Source organism: Trachypithecus francoisi, unplaced genomic scaffold (assembly GCF_009764315.1).
Source record: "Trachypithecus francoisi isolate TF-2019V2 unplaced genomic scaffold, Tfra_2.0 Contig01714, whole genome shotgun sequence".
Classification (NCBI taxonomy): domain Eukaryota; kingdom Metazoa; phylum Chordata; class Mammalia; order Primates; family Cercopithecidae; genus Trachypithecus; species Trachypithecus francoisi.
In genome coordinates this window covers 901,679-921,051 of record NW_022681451.1, presented here as the reverse complement: position 1 = coordinate 921,051, position 19,373 = coordinate 901,679, and the positions used below count along the sequence as shown (strand labels likewise).

The 19,373-nt window shown below is 48.6% G+C and overlaps 1 protein-coding gene across 6 annotated transcripts in view; it reads left to right on the top strand.

The window, feature by feature from the left end:
• Positions 1-19,373, top strand: part of DHRSX (dehydrogenase/reductase X-linked) — a 272,447-nt gene that overhangs the window by 91,794 nt on the left and 161,280 nt on the right. For 4 of the 6 annotated variants that reach the window (XM_033199225.1, XM_033199256.1, XM_033199245.1 and 1 more), the window contains one exon: positions 3,934-4,002. The exons of the other annotated variants lie outside the window; for them this stretch is intronic. In XM_033199225.1, coding sequence (XP_033055116.1) covers positions 3,934-4,002 — 69 coding nt within the window. The remainder of the gene's footprint in view (positions 1-3,933; positions 4,003-19,373) is intronic. 6 annotated transcript variants of the gene reach the window in all.

Below are 19,373 nucleotides of genomic sequence, written 5' to 3'. Positions count from 1 at the left end.
GGTCAGGCTGATCTCAAACTCCCAGCCTCAGGTGATCCGCCTGCCTTGGCCTCCCAAAGTGCTGGAATTACAGGTGTGAGCCACCGCGCCCATCTGCAATGAACATGGGAGTGTAGATGTCTCCACAAAGTGCTAATTTCATTTCCTTCGGATCTATGTGGAGGAGTGAGATTGCTAGATCCTAGGGTAGGCATATTGATCATTTTTTGAGGAACTCTCAAAAAAAAAAAAAAATAAGGCCACCTCTTTAGAAACACCTTAAAATCCAACCTCTCTGGTCAAAGAGATTTGAAAAAAATGATGACGACATCCAACTGTAGTCTCCGGTCCAATGCACATTCACTTACTAAGACATGAAAGAAACCACGCTGGGTGTGGTGGCTCATGCCTGTCATCCCAGCACTTTGGGAGGCCAAGGCGAATGGGTCACCTGAGGTCAGGAGTTCAAGACCAGCCTGGCCAACATAGTGAAACCCCATCTCCACTGTTTTCCATAATGACGGTACCAATTTCCATTGTACATAGAACACGTAATGCCTTCCCTCCCCACCCCCCTAAATACGAGGGAGGAAGCAGAAGGCAGATACACTGTGCTGGGGACTCGTGTGGTGTGTCTCTGCACATGCAGTCGTTGCTCAGTAAATGCAGGAACCACTCCAGCAAATGTCCCACATCCAGTTCCTTAAAGAAGCTCCCTCCAGATCTGAGGAGACAATTGCTGAAGGTGACGTTGGCCAAAGAAGAGATCGCACATGCCACCCCACCTTCTCCATTCCTCCAATGTGCTGCCTCTGTCCTGTGCCAGTGTTGCCTGTGCCACCATGGAAAATGCCATGCCCATGAAGGTGGTCTTCCCAAATCATCGCTTCACCTGGCTTTTTTGGATGCTCCCAGCTTTTTCTGGCCACTTTGGTCTTTCATGGGAAGGTGGAGGCTTCCTTCTTACTTCGTCCCACCTTCCAGCATGTTTCCCTTTGATTTTCCTTTTTTTTCTTTTTGAGATGGAGTCTCGCTCTGTTGCCCAGGCTGGAGTGTGGTGGCGCGATCTCGTCTCACTGCAACCTCCGCCTCCTGGGTTCAAGTGATTCTTCTGCCTCAGCCTCCAGAGTACGTGGGATTACAGGCACCTGCCACCATGTCCGGCTTTTTTTTTTTTTTTTTGAGACAGAGTTGGGCTCTGTCACCCAGGCTGGCGTGCAGTGGCCTGATCTCAGTTCATGGCAACCTCTGCTTCCCGGGTCCTGGTTCAAGCGATTCTCCTGCCTCAGCCTCCCTAGTAGCTGGGATTACAGGCACGCACCACCATGCCCAGCTAATTTTTATATTTTTAGTAGAGACGGGGTTTCACTATGTTGGCCAGGCTGGTCTTCAACTCCTGACCTCATGATCTGCTCGCCTCGGCTTCCCAAATCCCAAAGTGCTGGGATGACAGGTGTGAGCTACCGTGCCTCGCCGCACCCTTTGATCTTGCGATGACTGATCCAGCAGAGCAGCCCAGCAGTGGATGACTACTTAGATTTTAAAAGTTCATGAGATTTCATAAATCAGCTCATGAATATACAAGGCCCCAGTGTAAAGTTTACCTTGACTTTGAATTTTTTTATCCTTTCTTGTTTTGTTTTGTGTTTGATGCATAGGACATTTGTAGATGGAATATAGCTTTCAGGCTATTTCTTCCTCTCCCTCCCCTCAAAACCCACCTCCCTGAAATGCCTGCCGCCTCCTCAGCGCCAAAAGACTCTGAAAGCAAATATATGACGACAGTATATCATGTTCTATTTCTTTCGGGAAGTCAAAGGTGCAAATAACCTTGGCGGCTTCAGTCTTCTGATGTTTGAAACTTTGAATTCCTTCAAGGAAGTGACAATTTAGATATTCCTTTTACTCTGCCCCGAAGGATGCGCTTTGCGCTATTTATCTTAGCCGTCTCCCGCTGGAGCCACACACATTTCCAACTTCATTCGTTTCACTGCCTCTCCTCTCTTAGATATTTTTTAACTCCTTGCTGAAAACACTTTCCATTGTTTTTTGAAAAGTGCATTCTGATAGTTCATTTGGGAGCCCATGGCCTTCCTCCAGAAGAAAGAATACCGAATACAGTGGTAGGATATCGAACCGCATGGTGTCTTACTTGTGTTAGAGTGTGTACATTCAGTACACTGTGTTTACTCAGCATGCAGGAATGCCAGAGAGAGGGACTGTTTGGTCATGTGTTTTCACGCAGAGCCGAGGATGGTGCTGTAATTCAGAATGCCTCACTGGCTCGGGCTGGGTGCAGGGAGGATGGAGAGAGACCGGCCCCACCCCCTTGGTACCTGCTCCTTGCAGATCAGGTGTTTGAAGCTGGTGTCCTGATCCTCCCTTCCAGCTCTCCTGGCACCCAGGAGGTTCTTGTTCAAGCCTGTGCACTTCACCTGCTAGCTCTCATCTCCCTTCTCTCAACACTTTTTCCATGACCCTCTCTGAAAGGGAGTTTTGGGCTTTGCTCACCTTGGAAAGCAGTGAATACCACATGTTGCCAACAGGTTAATGAAGGACAAGGCTGAAGGAGGAAGAATTTGCCAAGCTCCATTCCCCTCAAGAGCTGTCCCTTCAGAAACATCTTAAAATCCAACTTCCCTGGTCAAAGACATTTGAAAAAATGAGTATGAAAAGATCAAACTATAGTCTCCTGTTTAACACGCGTTCACTTCCTAAGACATTAAAGAAACCAGACCAGGTGTGGTGGCTCAAGCCTGTCATCCCAGCACTGTGGCGGCCGAGGCGGGTGGATCACCTGAGGTCAGGAGTTCAAGACCAGCCTGGCCACCATGGTGAAACCCCGTCTGTACTAAAAATACAAAAATTAGCCGGGCGTGGTGGCAGGTGCCTGTCATCTCACCTACTCGGGAGGCTGAGGCAGGAGAATCGCTTGAATTGGGGAGGTGGAGGTTGTGGTGAGCTGAGATCGCACCACTGTACTCCAGCCTGGGCAACAGAGCAAGACTCTGTCTCCAAAATAATAATAATAATAAACACCTAATTAATGTTCTTTCACCCCAGATTTCGTAGTCTTTATTTTAGCTGTAACATGCCTTGTAGGCAAAACACCTCTTTCCATCCTTTTAAAGGCATGTTCCTGAAACCTCACTTGAAGTGTATTACAGAGCTGCACAGAGAGGAATAAGAAATCCTGAGCACGCAGCCAACTAACATGGGAACAGAAAACCAAACACCGCATCTTCTCCCTCATCAGTGGGAGTTGAACAATGAGAACACATGGACACAGGGAGGGGGCCGTCACACCCGGGGGCCTATCGGGGGTTTGGAGGGGTAGGGCAGGGAGAGCATTAGGAGAAATACCCAATGTAGATGACTGGTTGATGGGTACAGCAAACCACCATGGCATGTGTATGCCTATGTAAGCAACCTGCACTTTCCGCACATGTACCCCAGAACTTAAAGTAGAATTAAAAAACAGAAGAAGAAAGAAATCGTGAGCACACAGTAGGAACCGCGGTCTGTGATCACGTGCATTGCGCAGTCTGTGAGTGCACACTGGGATGTTCCTACCGTAAAAGCTCCTTCGAAAATTCCGTTTCCATCGTGACATTTTAATGCACATTTTTATGCTTATGCTCTTCTCAGCTCTCATCACATGCAAATGATGCCAGCAGGTGCCCCGAGTCCCTGTCATTATTGAAAAGTAGAATGTCAAATGCATTCGTACTTTCTGCCGATGCAGGCTAAAGAAAATGGCTCTTAAATGCATAGCTTGAGTCTGCCAAAATGACTGTCAAGCTAAACGCTAGCAAAAAGGGAAGTCCACCAAAAGCACATTTCAAATTTGTGTTATACTTCTCTTAAAAACCTCTTTTTTTTTCTTTTTTTGCAGTTAATAGTTTCTGGATGATCATCCAAGTCACTGTATCTTTCTTCTTTTTATCCTTTTAGCTGGAAATAATGACAGCAAAGCCAAACAAGTTGTAAGCAAAATAAAAGAAGAAACCTTGAACAACAAAGGTACCGAGAGATACTCCAATGGCTTTTTTTCCCCCCCTTGGGCCGGGTCGTTTGCGTGGTTCATGGCTGAGCTTCAGTCACGTGCCAAGTGGCATTGGGGAGAGATGTCTCTGCTTTTTGCAGTCTTCTTTTGGGGATTTCTGGCCCCATCTTAGAGCAGGAAATGGTGAAGGCAAGGCGAAGATAGCCTCGCTCAGCTCCGACACCTGCTGGGAAAGGCGTGCGGATGTGCTGGTAGCTTGCACTCTTAGTCAAACGTGGGTTACCCGGGGATCAGGAGCCATTGTCCTTTCTTCTTGACCTCCAGGGCACATGCCAGGAGGTGCCTCTGCTGGTCGGGAGTTCTTGACTCTTACGATAAATTAGGCCAGGCGTCGTGGCTCATTCCTGTAATCCCAGCTGTTTTGGAGGCTGAGGTGGGAGGAGCACCTGAGGTCAGGAGTTCGAGACCAGCCTGGCCAACATGGTGAAACCCCCCGTCTCTACTAAAAATACAAAAATTAGCCAGGCATGGTGGCATGTGCTTGTCATCTCAACTACTCGGGAGGCTGAGGCAGGAGAATCACTTGAACCCAGGACTGCCTGGGAGACAGAGCAAGACTCCGTCTCAAAAAAAAAAAAAAGAAAAAAAGATAACTCAAACAGGAATGTGCTTGCCCTTAAGATTTTCGACCAGGTGCTAGACCAAATTCTGGTGTGCTCTTTCTGCCTGTTCACACTGAGCAAGGTGTGCACACAACTTTCTAATATCCTTCCAGATTCTCAATGCTCTGTCCTCTTTTATTTAATTATTTTACTTTTCATTTGTATACATGCAGGCAGTGCAAGTACAGTTTTTGTTACATGGATGAATGGCGTAGTGGGGAGGTCTGGGCTTTTAGTCTAGCTAACCCCTGAATCACATACATTGTACCTGAGAGGTAATTCTTCATCCCTTGCTCCTCTTCCACCTCCCACCCATCTGACTCCTCAATGTCTGTTATTCCACTGTCTGTCCGTGTAGACACATTATTTAGCTCCCACTTATAAGGAAGAATGTAGGAGGTCAGTCAGGGTGGTGGGAAAAATTGTAGAAAGATGTAAAACTTCTGGGAAGGCTGGAACGTTTTACAAACACTTCAGAATAAGATTTGGCTGAAGGCAGCCAGATTCTCTTATCCGGTGCCTGAAAGCTTAGGTTAGATAACAAGGGGAATGTAAAGAAACTGATCTAGGTAAGTTAGTTTACTTACGCATCAGAACCTGGCCTTTAATCATCCACGTACAGAACTACTCTGTCCCTCTGTCCAGGTTAGGCGGACAACCATTTTGGGGCATCCGAATTGCCCACGAATGTGTTGACTCAAGGCCTTTGTCATTATATCTATACTAAATAAAGGCCCGCAGTGCCAGCTTGTCAAAGCTATGGCTGCTGATTCTTTTTTTTTGAGACGGAGTCTTGCTCTGTCGCCCTGGCTGGAGTGCAGTGGCGCCATCTCGGTTCACTGCAAGCTCCGCCTCCCGGGTTCATGCCATTCTCCTGCCTCAGCCTCCTGAGTAGCTGGGACTATAGGCGGCCGCCTCTACGCCCGGCTAATTTTTTGTATTTTTAGTAGAGACGGGGTTTCACCATGTTAGCCAGGATGGTCTTGATCTCCTGACCTCGTGATCCGCCTGCCTTGGCCTCCCAAAGTGCTGGGATTACAGGTATGAGACACCGCACCCAGCAGCTGCTGACTCTTTACAACACCCTCCTCCGTGTCTGTGAATGGCCCCTTCCCCTAGCCCACTCTTTCACTGGACACCTGTGTCTGAGTGCATTTGTTCATCCGTCGTTCAGCCAAAGTCTGTGCGTCGGACCCAGGAAGTTGGACTCGACATGAGAACAATGGGATTTGACTTTCGGTTTCTGAGTGATTTCCCTTAGGATAATGGCCTCCAGTTCCATCCGTGTTGCTGCAGGAGACAGGATTTCCTCCTTTTTCATGGCTGCATAGTATTCCATCGGCCATAGATATACGTTTTCTTTATCCTTTCGTGTGTTGTTGGACACCCAAGTTGTTTCCATATCTTGGCTCCTGTGAATAGTGCTGCAATGCACGTGTGAATGCAGGCCTTTCTATGATACACCGATTTCATTTGCTTTCAGTCTATGCCTAGTAGTGGGATTGCTGAATGACGTGGTGCTTTTATCTTTAATGATTTGAGGAACTTCTGTACTGTTTTTCATAGTGGCTGTACTAATTCACGTTCCCACCAATGGTGTAAGAGGGCCCCCTTTTCTCTACACCCTCCCCAACACTTGTAATCAATGATAGAAATCATCATTCTGGCAGGCGCGGTGGCTCGCACCTGTCATCCCAGCACTTTGGGAGGCCAAGGCCGGTGGATCACCTGAGGTCAGGAGTTGGAGACCAGCCTGGCCAACATGGTGAAACCCTATCTCAACTAAAAATACAAAAATAAGCCAGGCGTGGTAGCGGGGGCCTGTAACCCCAGCTACTCAGGAGACTGAGGCAGGAGAATCGCTTGCACCCAGGAGGCGGAGGTTGCGGTGAGCTGAGATCACACCATTGCAGTCCAGCCTGGGCGACAGAGCAAGACTCTGTCTCAAGGAGGAAAAGAAAAAAAAAAACATAAAAAAAACAGAAACAAAAACACCCTTCTGACAATACAATTTTAGCTGGTGTGCGATGATAGCTCATGGTGGTTTTGATTTGCGTTCCCCTGATGGTTAGTGATGTTGAGTACCTTTTCTTTGTTTATTTTTTTGTTTGTTTGTTTTTGAGACGGAGTCTCACCCTGTCACCTAGGCTGGAGTGCAGTGGCGTGATCTCAGCTCATGGCAAACTCTGGCTCCCAGATTCAAGCGATTCTTCTGCCTCAGCCTCCTGAGTAGCTGAGATTACAGGCGGGCGCCACCACGCCCAGCTAATTTTTGTATTTTTAATAGAGATGGGGTTTCACCATGTTGACCAGGCTGGTCTTGAACTCCTGACCTCAGGTGATCCGCGTGCCTCAGCCTCCCAAAGTGCTGGGAGGACAGGCGTGAGCCACCAGACCCGGCTGAGTACGTTTTCCTAAAAGCACCTTGTCATATACCTGTTGGCCATCCAAATGCTAAGTGCTTTTCTCAGTCGTGTTTATGTGTGGTACCTTATGTTTTTTTAAAAAATGCATATCCCTTCCTTGGCTGTTTGAATTTGAGATGGTGTTTTGAGAATTTCTCCAAGCAGGGGCTGGGTGTCATTTCATTCCTTGTTTCTTCGTTTGTTTTTTGACACAGGCTGTCACTCTGTCACCCAGGCTGGAGTACAGTGGTGTGATCTCGGCTCACTGCAACCTCCGCCTCCCAGGCCCAAGTGATTCTCCTGCCTCAGCCTCCCCAGTAGCTGGGAATACAGGCGTGCAGCACCACACCCAGCTAATTTCTGTAGAATCGGGGTTTCGCCTCCTTGCCCAGGTTCATCTTGAACTTCTGGGCTCACGCGGTCCGTTCACCTCGGCCTCCCAAAGTGCTGGGAGGACAGGCGTGAGCCACTGTGCCTGGCCTATTTTGATGATGATGATGATGATGATGGTGATGATGATGATTACAGACAAAGTCTCACTCTATCGTGCAGGCTGGAATGCAGCGACGTGATCTCGGCTCACTGCAGCCTCTGCAGCCTGGGTTCAAGCGATTGTCCTGCCTCAGCCTCCCGAGTAGCTGGGATGATGACAGGTGCCCGCCACCACGCCCTGCTAATTTTTGTATTTTTAGTAGAGACGGGGTTTCACCATCTTGGCCAAGCTGGTCTGGAACTCCTGACCTCATGATCCACTCGCCTCGGCCTCCCGAAGTGCTGGGATGACCGGCGTGAGCCACGGCGCCCGGCTTTGATTCTTTTGAAAAGCCGTGAGAGTGAAATGAACGGTACACAGAGCTGAGCCACATTACGACCTGTGCTCATATCTCCTTTCTACCCTAAGCTGCGGTGAAACACCTTGTTCCCTCTGCCAAGGACCGGGGAGTGTTGAAATTTCATAGCCAGCATGGCAGGATCCCTTTGATTTTCAGGAACACACCCGTAGGGGCTCCCCCTGAGCCAGAGCCAAGCCCAGTGTGCAATACCACAAACTGGCAGCAGCCTGGCCAGGTCTTTTCTCCTCATTAGGCTGTGCCTTGGGGCGAAACGATTGGTTTCTGTGTAGTGGGATAATTAAGGCATTAGAGAGACCGAGGGGTTGAGGAGGAATTACTTAATTATTTAGGTGTACCCACCCGGTTGGATTAACATTTAAAGGACTGAGTGTTTTGAACAAAGAGTTTGGATGTTTTTTAAGTATTTTGTGGGGCGGGGGGGGATCTGTGTAGGAGGAAGTATATTATAGAAGTGAGAAACAAAGACACTTATTTAATTGAGACGTGTATCATATTATTTTTTATTTTTTAAGGAATAATATGTTTTATAATTTCAGATTATTTGCCTAGTGACTTTGTAGCTGTACCGCTGGAGAAACAGAGTTCTTATAATGCTTGGGAAAGGGAGAGAGAAGGCTTCTTTAGCCACAGAAAAGTAGGCAGTTCATTTTTAAAGGACTTCAGCCCTTTCTCTTCCTCAGGGAGAATTGGGTTTTCTCACATCCAACTGAGTTTTTGCTTAGGTATTTTTAATTTTTGTCAATTCCTGTTTCATCTGGGACAGTGGATCCTCTTCCCCGCCACCTGGGCCCTTTCTCTTTGGCAGCAGGTTTTCAAAGAAGTGGCATTTTCTAACACAGTGAATCCCAGAGTGCCTTCTCCGGGCCTGTAACATCAGCATTTCCGGGGAGCAGACAAGAAATGCAAGTTCCCAGGGCCCCCCTGTGAATCGGGGCCTCTGGGGGTGGGGGTGGGGCCCTGGAATCTGCATTCTTATGAGGCTGTTATAAGATTCCCAGGTGCCTTCAAGTGGTGGATTTGCTGCCATCCTAAAGGCATTCAGCCGTCAATCTGCAGCCCCAGGAGAAGTTTCTGGAAACTGACAAGTGAGGCCTTCTTTCCTCATGACTTTTTGCTTTTAATCTGAACGGCTAAAAAACTATATAAAGAATAGTTTCCAAAAATTCATGTATGTGATCCGCCTAACCAAAATGACAGCCGAGAAGCAATGATTTATAATCACCAACTTAATTTTATTCGATTCTGAAAACGTTTCAGATTTAGGCAACACAAATTTTGACCAATAATTTGTTTTTTGAGACAGAGTTTCACTCTTGTCGCCCAGGCTGGAGTGCAGTGGCACGATCTCCGCTCACGGCAACCTCCGCCTCCCAGGTTCAAGCGATTCTCCTGCCTCAGCCTCCCAAGTAGCTGGGATGACAGACACCCACCACCATGCCCGGCTAATTTTTTGTATTTTTAGTAGAGATGGGGTTTCACCGTGTTAGCCAGGCTTGTCTCAAACTCTTGACCTCAGATAATCCACCCACCTCGGCCTCCCAAATTGCTGGGATGACAGGCATGAGCCACTGCATCCGACCGCAGTAACACATCGTTGCTGTTTTCTTGGAAAAGTTTGTGTAGAATATTCGATCATCCGTTCTTTAAAATGCAATGTTTTGTGGACAAGTAGCATGACTAACACATGATTTGTTCACACCATTAAAAATTTTTAGTTTATTTTTGGCATATCAATACCGATGGCCTTTAATTCAATCTTATAGAAAAGAAGAAAAGAATAGTTTGGGCTCTCTGTGGCTGTTTAAAAGGTTTACCATCTTGTAAGAGGGTGGGAAGATGTGGTGTGCAGTGGAGATGGTTAATGGGCACAAAAATATACTTAGATAGAATGAGTAAGATCTCGTATTTGATGGCACAAAAGGGAGACTCCAGTCAACAATATTTCATGGTCCATTTAAGAATAACCAAAAGTGGCCGGACGTGGTGGCTCACCCCTGAATCCCAGCCCTTTGGGAGGCCGAGGCAGGTGGATCACTTGAGGTCAGGAGTTCGAGACCAGCCTGGCCAACATGGGGAAACCCCGTCTCTACTAAAAACACAAAAATTAGCTGTGTGTGGTGGTGCACACCTGTAGTCCCAGCTACTTGGGAGGCTGAGGCAGGAGAATCTCTTGAACCTGGAAGGTGGAGGTTGCCGTGAGCTGAGATCATGCCACTGCACTCCAGCCTGGGCAACAGAGCAAGACTCTGTCTCCAAAAACCCAACATACAAAATGAATTAGCGTTCTTTCACCCCCAGTTTCCTAGTCTTTATTTTATCTGTAACATCGCTTGTAGGCAGGAACATCTCTTAGAACCTGGGAGGCGGAGGTTGCTGTGAGCTGAGATCACGCCACTGCACTCCAGCCTGGACTGCAGAGACTCCGTCCCCCCAAAAAAATAAAATAAAAAATAACTAAAGGTGTAATTGGAATGTTTGTGACACAAACAAGGGACGAATGCTCGAGGGATGGATACCCTATTTGATGTATTACACATTTCATACCTGTATCAAAATACCTCAATATCCCATAAATGTATACACCTACTATGTACCCAGGCAATTTTTTTTTTTTTTTTTTTTAAGAAAAACGTTTAAAATCTGAACAGGTTTGGATATCCATCAGTGGTGGCCCTGGCATGTCCACTGCTGGGGGAGTGTCCACTCCTGGGTAGAGGATGCTGAGGCCCAGCTGGGAGGGGCCATTTCGGCTGTGGCCGTTGAGCCTTTCTCTCGACTGAGTCTGTCTCCAGGCTCAGGAGCCCCAGAGCCGTGGGTGCAGCCGCATGGCGGGGTCTGCCGTCTGCCTGTGATTGGGATCTGCTGCCCACAACATCTTATGGACGACCACAGCTCCTACAGGCATCCACCTCCCTGCTCAGCCAGACCCGGGCACACCTCCACCAAACCCGTGCGAACCTTGCTGTAAATTGTGCTTCTCTCTGGACCAGCCTGCACCTGCTGGAACTCTGATTCTTGTCCCCACAACCCCCAGTTGTCCAGCGAGGGCCAGAGGGAGCTGGATGTGCTGTTTCATTCTTGCTCTGCTGGGATACCTGCGTTGGGTAACCGCGGTTGAGCCATGTGGATTGATTTTTCAGCAAGTAAGCACACGTCCTGACTCCAGGAGCACAGACTGCTGTGGAGTGTCAGGCACGCAATTATTTCGACATGCTGGGTGCCTCTCTAGCCCGCTTTCCCCTCCTGCCTTTCCTGCTCTCAATTCTCTCTCCTGAGTTCTTGAGTTAATACTCTGGCCTGCATACTTGGTTGTACTTTCTGGCTTTGAAGTCATGCTCCGCTGAGATCCCACGCTGGGCAGGGCATGGGAAGCTACGTCCCCGTAGAAGGCCGGCTCATTGAGCTCTCAAATTATAAATGCGCGCTTGTTTTCAGGAATCTGGGCGAGATGGCTCATTTCCCAAGCTAGGGATTTTCCAGGGAAGCGTTTGAACATCTTGTCATCGTTTAGCCATCGTGCCCACACCTCTGTGGCTCCTGGGTCATTATCATCTGCTGATGAAAGCTGTCTTACTTAGAACAAATAGTCTCATTCACTTACCGAAACTCCTCCAAGTATAAATAAATCAAACCCCAGCAACTCAATGAAAGCAAACACAGAAAGGCACAGCCATGTTCAAATGAACTCAGATGGGGAGAGAGATTTGGTACAGGCCATGGTGGAATCCTCCTCGTCCTAAATCCGAAGAGAGATCAGAGTACACACGTGTTGTGTGTTCTCTTTGGACGGTGCACGGCGTCCTCACTTTCTATAACGATTGTGTAACTTTAATCACAAACAGCATCTTCTGATTCATTTAGCTTCCCAGCCAGATGTGATGGCTCACGCCTGTCATCCCAGCACTTTGGGAGCCCTAGGCGGGCGGATAGCTTGAGGTCAGGCGTTCAGGACTAGCCTTGCCAACATGGTGAAACCCTATCTCTACTAAAAATGCAAAAATTAGCCAGGTGTGGTGGCGGGTGCCTGTAATTCCAGCTACTCAGGAAGCTGAGGCAGGAGAATGGCTTGAACCTGGGAGACGGAGGTTTACGGTGAGCCGAGATCGTGCCACTGCACTCCAGCCTGGGCGACAGAGCGAAACTTCATCTAAAAAAAGAAGCTTCCCAAATATTATTCTGCCAGTACCTTGTGCCATCTTCCTTGGAAAGAGGGACTAGCTGTTTGCTTCCTGTGCTTCTACCCAGTTATTAGGTCAAGTTTGTTTTCAGTAAAAGAAATCACGGGTCAATGCCTTCTGTGATTGATGGGTGTCAAGAAGGGAAATTGTGCATGCTGCCTTGGGAGGCACTTCTACCTTGGAAACAGATCTTTGTGAACCATTATTTTGGCCTATCCAATGACCTATAAAATACTCCAATTGATCATGAAAACAGAAGACTGTGAAATCAGAATGAAACTTGATAACAGACAATCAACGTAATTTAGTAGCTTGAAAATACAAGGGTCAGTAAAGCGTAGGATGAATGCTTGTGGTCAGTTAGAGAGCTCTTTGTGACCTGTTCCACGTGCAAGGGAAGAGTGTTGTTGTTTTGGAAATAGCCGCCCTCCTCATCGCCTGTGCCCGCTAAAGTCACAGCTTTGTGAGGGCAGAGATGGAGTCTGTCTTCTGAGTCTCTGCTCCAGTGCCTGAAACCCAGTGGCTCCCAAGACAAGTCTACCTCGGTGCCTGTTTTATAGGCTCACCTGTGACCCATGACTGGGACGGGTGCTATTCATGATGACATGCAAGAGTCTCTGCATAGGCGTCTACTGGTCTTCATCATCAGACAGAGTGAGAACTCCAGGTCGGGAGGCAGACATATCTTCGGGCAAGAAGACGCCTAGAATTTTTCTTCTACCTGTAGACGTTCGGATGGGATAGAAGCGTTCTTAAGGAACTTGAAAAACTTGGAAAAATGACGATGTGAGTGTTGATGGCACGGAATTCTCCCCACACCCCTGGGTATGCATTTTTAATGTGCAGAATTCTTGAGACACGATGTTACAGCCTAGAGTCCTGGAGGCATAATGTCTGTGCAGAAGTTGAAATCGTAGCACTCGATGTGAGTGTGTTAACGAACGATTAATTATGTTTATCCCGAAGAGAAGTTTTAACCAGATTGTGCATGTGTATTCTGGTTCAGCATATATTAAAAATTACCTTCGTGTTTTTTTTTTTTTTTTTTTTTTTTTTTTTTTTTGAGACGGAGTCTCGCTCTGTCGCCCGGGCTGGAGTGCAGTGGCCGGATCTCAGCTCACTGCAAGCTCCGCCTCCCAGGTTCACGCCATTCTCCTGCCTCAGCCTCCCGAATAGCTGGGACTACAGGCGCCCACCACCTCGCCCGGCTAGTTTTTTTTTTTGTATTTTTTAGTAGAGACGGGGTTTCACAGTGTTAGCCAGGATGGTCTCGATCTCCTGACCTCGTGATCCGCCCGTCTCGGCCTCCCAAAGTGCTGGGATTACAGGCTTGAGCCACCGCGCCCGGCCCCCTTCGTGTTTTTTGTTTTGTTTGTTTTGTTTTTTTTTGGAGACAAAGTCTTGCTCGCTCTGTCACCCAGGTTGGAGTGCAGTGGTGTGATCAGAGCTCACTGCAGCCTCAAGCTCCTGGGCACAAGCTATCTTCCCACCTCAGCCTCCAGGGTAGCTAGGACTACTAGCATGCACCACTGCACATGGCTAATTTTGTTTTTTAATTTTTTTCTAGAGACGGGGTCTTGTTACGTTGCCCTGGCTGGTCTCAAACTCCTGGCCTCAAGTGATCCTCCCACCTTCCAAAGTGCTGGGATTACAGGTTAAGACACCAAGCTCAACCCTACGTTTTTTTGTTTGTTTGGTTGGTTTGTTTGTTTTGAGACGGAGGCTTGCTCTGTTGCCCAGGCTGGAGTTCAGTGATGTGATCTTGGCTCACTGCAACCTCCGACTCCCTGGTTCAAGCCATTCTCCTGCCTCAGCCTCCCAAGGAGCTGGGATTACAGGCGTGCACCACCACACCCGGCGAATTTTTTGTATTTTTAGTAGAGACAGGGTTTCACCGTGTTAACCAGGATGGTCTTGATCTCCTGACTTTGTGATCTGCCTGCCTTGGCCTCCCAAAGTGCTGGGATGACAGGCGTGAGCTAACGCGCTCGGCCTGTGTCTTTTTTTTTTTAAACATAAAATGGCCCTTATTGACTATTTTCTTTTTCATAGTGAGTCCTTTTGTTTCCTTCATGTTTTTGAGTAGTGTCCTGAGTTAGGCTGTAGACAGGCATATGTGTAGACAGACAGATAGACTCATGCGTTCCTGTTGGTAACTTTTCCTTGAAGTCATTGTATGTGTTCTGATGCATGGCCGTAGATGTCCCACACTCTCTGAAAGTTTAATTTGTGCTTGCAGGTCTCACTGTGTCCCTTCTATTCAGGGTTCTTCATTTCTCAGGGTGGTGAGGCTTAATGTTAACCTTCCAAATCACTATGGCCGAGGTGGGTGGATCACAAGGTCAGGACATTGAGACCATCCTGGCTAACACGGTGAAACCCCGTCTCTACTAAAAATACAAATAATTAGCCGGGTGTGGTGGTGGGCACCTGTAGTCCCAGCTGCTCGGGAGGCTGAGGCAGGAGAATGGCGTGAACCTGGGAAGCGGAGCTTGCAGTGAGCTGAGATTGCGCCACTGCACTCCAGCCTGGGCGACAGAGCGAGATTCCGTCTCAAAATAACTAACTAACTAACTAAATAAATAAAAATACAAAAATTAGCCAGGCATGCCTGTAATCCCAGCTACTCAGGAGGCTGAGGCAGGAGAATTGCTTGAACCTGGGAGGCAGAGTATGCAGTGAGCTGAGATTGCGCCACTGCACTCCAGCCTAGGTGATATAGCAAGAGTCCATCTCAAAAAAAAAAAAAAAAAAAAAAAAAGAATATGCATTTAAGGTTTCTTTGCATCTTTTTGTGGCTCGATAGAGCCCAGTGTATATTTTCACTAAGGAGCAAAACTGCATTTCTATGGGCCTTTAAATGGGTAAGAATCAGCACATCCACACATGGGCCTCCCAGAGAGTTGGTGTGTTTGCAGAAATGACGATGCATTGTCGTTCACAGCGTCTTCGGGTTTCGGTCTCCAACTCCCGGCCTCAGGCGATCCTCCTACCTCAGCCTCCCAAAGTGCTGGGATGACAGGCACGGTGAGCCACCGTGCCCAGCTGTTTTTTGAAAACTCATAGTCTCCTATTTCCCTAATATTTAGGGTTAGGGTTAGAGTTAGGTAGAGGTTAGAGGTGCTCTGACTGGAGTGTGTACCAAGTCTTGGAGCCCACCGCTGGCGGAATCATGGCCTGCAGCTGGAAGCAAGGCTGTTTCTGGGATGAGTAATACTGACATATTTTGCTTTTGGATGCACGATTGCCCCGATCCATTCCAAGATACTGCTGCAGCACCACGAGATCCTTAATCTCTGCTCCTGCTCACCTACAAGGGTCTGCAAGCAAGCCCCCTTCTGCAACTCATCTCTTTGTGCAGTCCTTCTCCAGACCCAGAATATATCAGCCTGTTGGCATATGTATCTGTGTGTGTGTGTGTGCGTGTGTGCGTGTGTGCGCGCGCGCGCACTCTCTGAGGATATTGGCACTTTTTAATCTTCTTCCATTAGACGACAAGACTGGGGGCTTCCCCTTGCTGCCGACTTGCCGGCACACCCGGGGCATGTTTAATAAGTGATTGTGTATGATCTGCTTTGCAAATGCTCCACTTCACATTTTTCAATCCCGCCCATAACGAGGATTGGGGTTGTTTTACAAGTTAATTACCCGAAAGATTATCGAGTGGGTTTAGAGGCACAAATTGTACGCGCTATTTAACAGATAAGAAATAATGAGTGTTGTTAAAATGGGGAAAAAAATGGCTCTGTCAGCGGAGGGAGTTATCTGTACCCTGCCTGGCTGTGTTACTGTTTTTTTTTTTTTTTTGTCTGTGAGTGAGAACTGAGGTAGAGAAACAGGGCTCTTCTCCCACCAGAGCACAGGCGGCACATGTTAAAATAACTATTCACGGTTCCTTTCCCACCGTGTGTCAAGAGGGGCGAAGGCCAGGGCCGGGTGCGGTGGCTCACGCCTGGAATCCCAGCACTTTGGGAGGCCGAGGCAGGAAGATTGCTTGAGGCCAGGAGTTCGACAGCAGCCAGGGTGGCGTGGCGAGACTCCGTCTCTACAAAATATTAACAAATCAGCCTGGCTTGGTGGGGTGCACTGTGGTCCCAGCTACTCGGGAGGCAGAGGCAGGAGGATCACTTGAGCCCAGGAATTCGAGAGCAGCCTGGGCAACATAGCAAGACCTTGTCTCTACAACTAAATTAAAAAGTTAGCCAGGTGAGGTGGCACGTGCCTGGAGTCCCAGCCACCCAGGAGGCTGAGGTGGGAGGATGGTTTGAGCCTGGAGGTCAAGGCTGCAGTGAACCATGATCACGACCCTGAACTTTAGCTTGGACGACAGAGCAAGACCCTTTTCTCTAAATAAAAATGGAATAATAATAATAATAAGCTGAATTTCAGCTGTTTTCAGCTGTTCTCTTTATTCCTTCAGATGCCTCTGTATTCTGCAGTATCCTTTAAAATATTAAGAGCAATTTCAGCTGCTCAGGAGGCTGAGACAGGAGAATCGCTTGAACCCGGGAGGCGGAGTTTGCGGTGAGCCGAGAGCATGCGACCACACTCCAGCCTGGGCAACAGAGCGAGACTCTGTCTCAAAAAAAAAAAAAAAAAAAAAAATATATATATATATATATAAAGTGCAATCAATGAAGGCATGAATGATGGCTAGGGGAACTACGTGGGGTCCTTTGCTCTTTTTCTCATAAACTGTAGCTCCAAACGCTTCCAAACAGGAAATATTCTCGGTACAGCATGCACAGGAGCTTATTTAGTGTTGTTTTCTTGTTTTTGAGACGGAGTCTCGCTCTGTCGCCCAGGCTGGAGTGCAGTGGCGTGATCTCGGCTCACCGCAACCTCCACCTCCCGGGTTCAAGCTATTCTCCTGCCTCAGCCTCCCGAGGAGCTGCGATTACAGGCGCCGCCACCACGCCCAGCTAATTATTTGTATTTTTAGTAGAGACGGGGTTTCACTATGTTGAGCAGGCTGGTCTCGAACTCCTGGCCTCAGGTGATCTGCCCACCTCGGTCTCCCAAAGTGCTGGGAATACAGGTGTGAGCCACTGCGCCCAGTCGAATTTTTTTAGGCCAAGTCATGATTGAATCCACAAGGCTGAAGATTGGGTTCCCTCCTGACCTTCTCAAGAGGCAGAAGGGAACAGCGCCCAGTCAGAAGTTGCTTGCAGTGGTCCAGCTGGTGCTACCGTGTTAGTCGCCATTGCTAGAAATTTGCACGTGTGATATTTTTTAATGGAATAATGACGACTGTAGTGAATGTGAACATGTGCAAAGATCCTTGGCGAGGGAGACAGGTGCATTTTTGCAGATTCTAAGGGTTCCTTACAGATCTTGTCTCAGGATGAATCTCGTGCCTTCCAAACATGTGTCCATGGTCTAAAACTCCCAGAACCTGAGAATAGGACCTCATTTGGAAATACGGTCTTTCAGATGCCATTAAGTGAAGAATCTCAAAATGAAATTATCTTGGATTTAGAGTGGGTCCTCAATCCAATGGCAAATGTCCTTATAAGAAGAGGAGACACAGCCAGGCGTGGTGGCTCACCCCTGTCATCCCAGCACTTTGGGAGGCTGAGGTGGGCCGATCACCTGAGGTCAGGAGTTCAAGACCAGCCTGACCAACGTGGAGAAACCCTGTCTCTACTAAAAATACAAAATTAGCCAGGCGTGGTGGTGGGTGCCTGTAATCCCAACTCCTCAGGAGGCTGAGGCTGGAGTATTGCTTGAACCCTGGAGGCTATGAGCTGAGATCTTGCCGATGCACTCCAGCCTGTGGGACACAGCATGATTCTGTCTCAAAAAAAAAAAAAAAAAAAAGAGAGAAAGCAAGCAAGCAAGCATCAAACACAACTGCAGTGGGTTGAATGCTGATCTCCAAAAGATATGTCCATGTCCTAACCTAACCCCCAGAACCTGTGAACAGGACCTTATTTGGAAATAGGGTCTTTGCAGATGTAATTAGTTAAGGTTCTCAAGATGAGATCATTCTGGATTATAGTGAGTCTTAAATCCAATGACAGCTGTCCTAGTAAAAGACAGAAGAGGAGACAGACACAGAGGAGGAGGCCACGTGGAGACGGAGGCAGAGACTAGAGTGATGCGGCCACAAGCCTAGGGATGCCTGGGACCCCCAGGAACTGGGAAAGGCAGGGAGGCCCCTTCCTGAGAGCCCCCAGAGGGAGCACGGTCCTGAGACGCCTGGACCTCAGATTTTTGGTCACCAGAGCTGGGAGAGGATGAATTCCTGTTGAATTAAGTTCCCCGGCTGTGGTCATTTGTCACAGCAGCCGTGGGAGACGAATTGAGACGTGGATCGGGCAGGTATTGAATATTTAGTTGCATTGCTGATAGAGGCATAGTTCAGCTGTGTGACTTGGTGTGACATCAGCACACTGTGTGCTGACCCCAGGACATGGGACAAGAACTCGGCGAGCCATCGTCACCCCCTGGGTCATCGGGGAAATGCATGGCGTGTGGTAAGGTGAGCCTGAACATGTGTGTCTCTCTGAAGTGCTGGCCTCAGACTCTGCCTCCAAATCCCACGTCCCCTGGGGGTCCCACTGGAGGTGGACACGCCCCCATCCATGCCTTCCTTGCAGTCACGGGAACATCCCTTACTCAGTCCTCTCGGGCCACCGACGGGGCATGACAGGAGGCGGTACGTGTTTCCAGGCTGCCGGGGTTCCAGAGGCATGGAAAGTCCGCCTGCATCCTTTCTGTGGGAAAAAGGGTGGTCTGCCAGGAGTGGGACCCCAGTGAGAAAGCAAACTCAAAACAGAAATGAAAGTTTTCTAGATGCAGTACAAGCGCCCTGTGTGGTGCGCACAGGGACTTAGGTAGCTCGGCCGCTCCCACCCCCGGCTGGCCCCAATGGCCGAGGTGTGTGGGGTGCTGATCTGTGACAACCTCCTGCTTCACGTGGGCGGGGAGCGGTTCTTGAGGGAGTGCAGGTGGGCTGCAGAGCTGAGCTCCCTGCAGCGGGTGGGTGTGAGTCCTGAACAGACTTGTTCCAAGGAAACAGATGCAGGAAAGAACACAGGGCTTGGAGGAATCAGGGTTGAGCCAGCCCTGTGACCTCGGGCTGTCCTTGGTCCCCAGTGACGGCTTATCTTTACCTGAAACTCCAACTTCTCCCCATCGCCTGTAATGCTGACCCCTCATCCTCACCTAGGACTCCAACCTCTCCCCATCGCCTGTAACGCTGACCACTCATCCTCACCTAGGACTCCAACCTCTCCCCATCGCCTGTAACGCTGACCCCTCATCCTCACCTAGGACTCCAACCT